Below are 3,174 nucleotides of genomic sequence, written 5' to 3' on the forward strand. Positions count from 1 at the left end.
CACACACACACACACGCACACACACTCACACACACACACACACAATGTTACTGTATTGTTTTGTATGTGGTATTGTTTCTTTGGATTTTTTGACAAAATTTAATAAAAATAGAATTGAAAAAAAACTTGTGACTTTACTGTATAATGTAAAACACATGTTGCCATGATTTATTGATCATATCATTTTTTATCAGTTTACTGCACTGATGCTAAACTTCAATATTCTTGTTTGAAACAGAAATATTACACCCGAGACATTAAAAGCATACCTTACATGTCAGTTTAGAGTGTCTCTAATGACGGCACTGACACGTCTGAGAACATCCACAAGCGTGACACAGGAATGCTCGCCGAATCACGCTTCACTCCTGCAACACTGACAGTGACACAGACACACGGCAAACCAAAGCCTGAACGTCACAGAAAACTAACTGTGAGTGCTGGGTTACTTCAGCTGAAATACTCAGGTCAAACTTCTCTGGATATGGAAATAACAATATCAGCAATATGAAGACTATATCACATTTGCATACACAAATGGACGGGCGTTCGGCTATATAATTATCAGTGAAAATTAAAACCAACAGACCATGACAAGTCAAAATTACGGATGACGCAGACCGGCCTTTTAGAAAAAATTATTCTGATTTGCAAAAAAGGCCTAATATTATCTGATTTGATGATGCTGAGTTCAAAAATATCAGTAAAAACTTTCCATCATAGTTTTTTCACAAAATAAGAATATATATATATATATATATATATATGCATGCTTTAATGCACTTTTTAAAATAACAAAAGCAGTCAAATGTCAAACAAAAAAGACATCCTACAACACCTAAAAGATCTACAAAAAAAAAAAAAGAAAAATAATAATAATAAATTACAATATGTTCAAATACTCCATTTAATGTCAAATAACCTTACAAAATAAATAAACAGGTTGTTTTCCCCCCAAATCTGTCATTTTCTGTCACAGTTTGTATGCAGTAAAACACCCACAGATGTAGCAACGTCCTGGAAACAACTTAAAACACCTGCTTAGCAACACCCTGGCACCCAAAACACCTTGGTAACCACCCAGAACACCCTATCAACTGCTTAGCAACAACAACAAAAAATCTAAATGTATAATTTAACTCGCAATCTGCAAATGAGTTAAAAATGTTAAAATACTCAATTTGATGTCAGAGAACTAAATAAATAAGCTTTTCTCACAAAATCTGCAATGTGTGTGTTTGCATGCAGTGAAAGCAGAAAACATCAGGCTCGAGTCATGTTTGTATTTTCTTCTGTCTCTGGCTGTAATTCAGGATTATGCATCAAATAATGTGATCTGAGCTGAGAATGGATAAAATAGTTGTGATCTGGCTGATTTTCTGCTGATTAATGGAGAATTCAAGACTTCTCTCAAAAGCAAAATGCTACAAAATGCATCATTTTGAGTGAGAAAGTGTGACATGAGAGAGTAAAACAACCACTATTTTTGAAACCAGCAGCTCAAAACGAGTCAGAAACTGTTGGATTTCATTCATCAGATATGATGCAGGGCCGTGTGATGATTATAGAGTCAAACTCAGAGCGGTCAGATATCGTTGATGGCTTGGTTTCTCAGACCTCTCTGTGTCTGTAACTCTGCTTTTATTCAGTGTGATAATGTAGCTGTGTATTTCACAGACTCAGATCTCTCCTGTGCGTCTCTGTCTCTCTCTCTAGCGCAGTGGAGATGAAACGCTTCCAGTGTTTCGGCATTCAGAGGCGTTTCTCTGTTTGCTCTTCAGGTTAGTGAGAGGAATACATCTTTAATGCAGCTCTGCAGATGAGCTGCCTAAACAGACACAGACACACTCACACTCACTCGCTCTCGCACTCACGCACACACACACACACACGCTCACACGCTCACACGCTCACACTCACACTAATAATTTTAGTATTTAACACATCTGTGCAGCAGTGCTTCAGTCAGTCGGGTCAGCTGTGAGTCTCAGTGTGATTGTGGACTGAAGTCTGATCTCCTGAACTCACAGCTGGACGTCCAGACAGAGCCGCAGATGTCATTAACACCTTCAGGAGCTTCAGCCCATCAAAACCACACTCCTGTTTTAGTTTTTGTGGCAATAAGTCAAGAGAAAGCTATGAAAAACACAGAAATCCTGTCTGTTTCTATCCATCCGGACACCACAGACGCCGGCATCACTCTCAGAAATACTGTGTGATACTCATGTGTTCAAAGAGTGTCACACAATAATATGCAATTATAAAAACAATAAATATAATATATAGAATATAAATATAAATGTACAATCTTTCTCATTTGGGAAAACAGTTTTGTCCAAAGTATGTCCCCTCCCCTCTGTTATAAATTCCACCTGCTTCTGACATTTGAATAAAATGTTAAAAAATTATAGAATATAAAAAATACATTAAAAACTATAAAATATTTCACAATTATATATATTTTTTTTAATAATGAAATATTTAATAATGAATATTTAAAATCGAAAACATTTATAATTTTCAAATGGAAAACTTAAAAAAAAAAAAAAAAGTTTATAAAAATATATATAAATTGTAAAATATTTTAACATTCTAAAAAAACGACAATATTTCATTATTTATTTTAAATTAACATTTACAATTCCAAACATTTATAATTCTAAAATGAAAAAAAAAATTGCATGATTTAAATAAAATATAAAAAAGACAGAATATAAAATATCAAAATATATAAAAATAATACATTTTATTTTATAACAATTATAAAACATTAAAAATTAATATTTAACCTAAAAATACATAGTTGTAAAATGGTAAAATTACAACATTTAAATAACATATTATACTCATTAAAGCATTTAGGAACATAATTAGATGATTTAAAAGAAAGACAGTAAATGCATAAAACATGAATTATTTTAATCCAAGTAAAAAGCTGAGAATATGTGGTGGAATGGTTTTTGGACACATCGGACGGTTTGTGACGAGCCTCACCTGGTTTATCTGACCCATGGGTGACCCGGAGATGTTAACCGTGTGGCATGTGAAGTTGAGGAGGGTGTTGTGCTCGGATGCGGCGCTGCTGTGACCCGCATTGGCCACCGGGGGCAGCAGAGGAGCCCGCTGCATCACCGTACACAATAAACCCATGAGAGCGTCAGGCCGGAGCGCCAG

General features: G+C 34.9%; 1 protein-coding gene across 1 annotated transcript in view; it reads right to left on the minus strand.

The window, feature by feature from the left end:
• LOC107663568 (adhesion G protein-coupled receptor A1-like) overlaps positions 1-3,174 on the minus strand; it is a 74,880-nt gene extending 71,706 nt beyond the window's left edge. The window contains exon 1 of the mRNA XM_016453805.1: positions 2,995-3,174. Coding sequence (XP_016309291.1) covers positions 2,995-3,150 — 156 coding nt within the window. The 5' untranslated portion in view covers positions 3,151-3,174. The remainder of the gene's footprint in view (positions 1-2,994) is intronic.

This window comes from Sinocyclocheilus anshuiensis, unplaced genomic scaffold, assembly GCF_001515605.1.
Source record: "Sinocyclocheilus anshuiensis isolate Anshui unplaced genomic scaffold, SAMN03320099.WGS_v1.1 scaffold2329, whole genome shotgun sequence".
Taxonomy (NCBI): Eukaryota; Metazoa; Chordata; class Actinopteri; order Cypriniformes; family Cyprinidae; genus Sinocyclocheilus; species Sinocyclocheilus anshuiensis.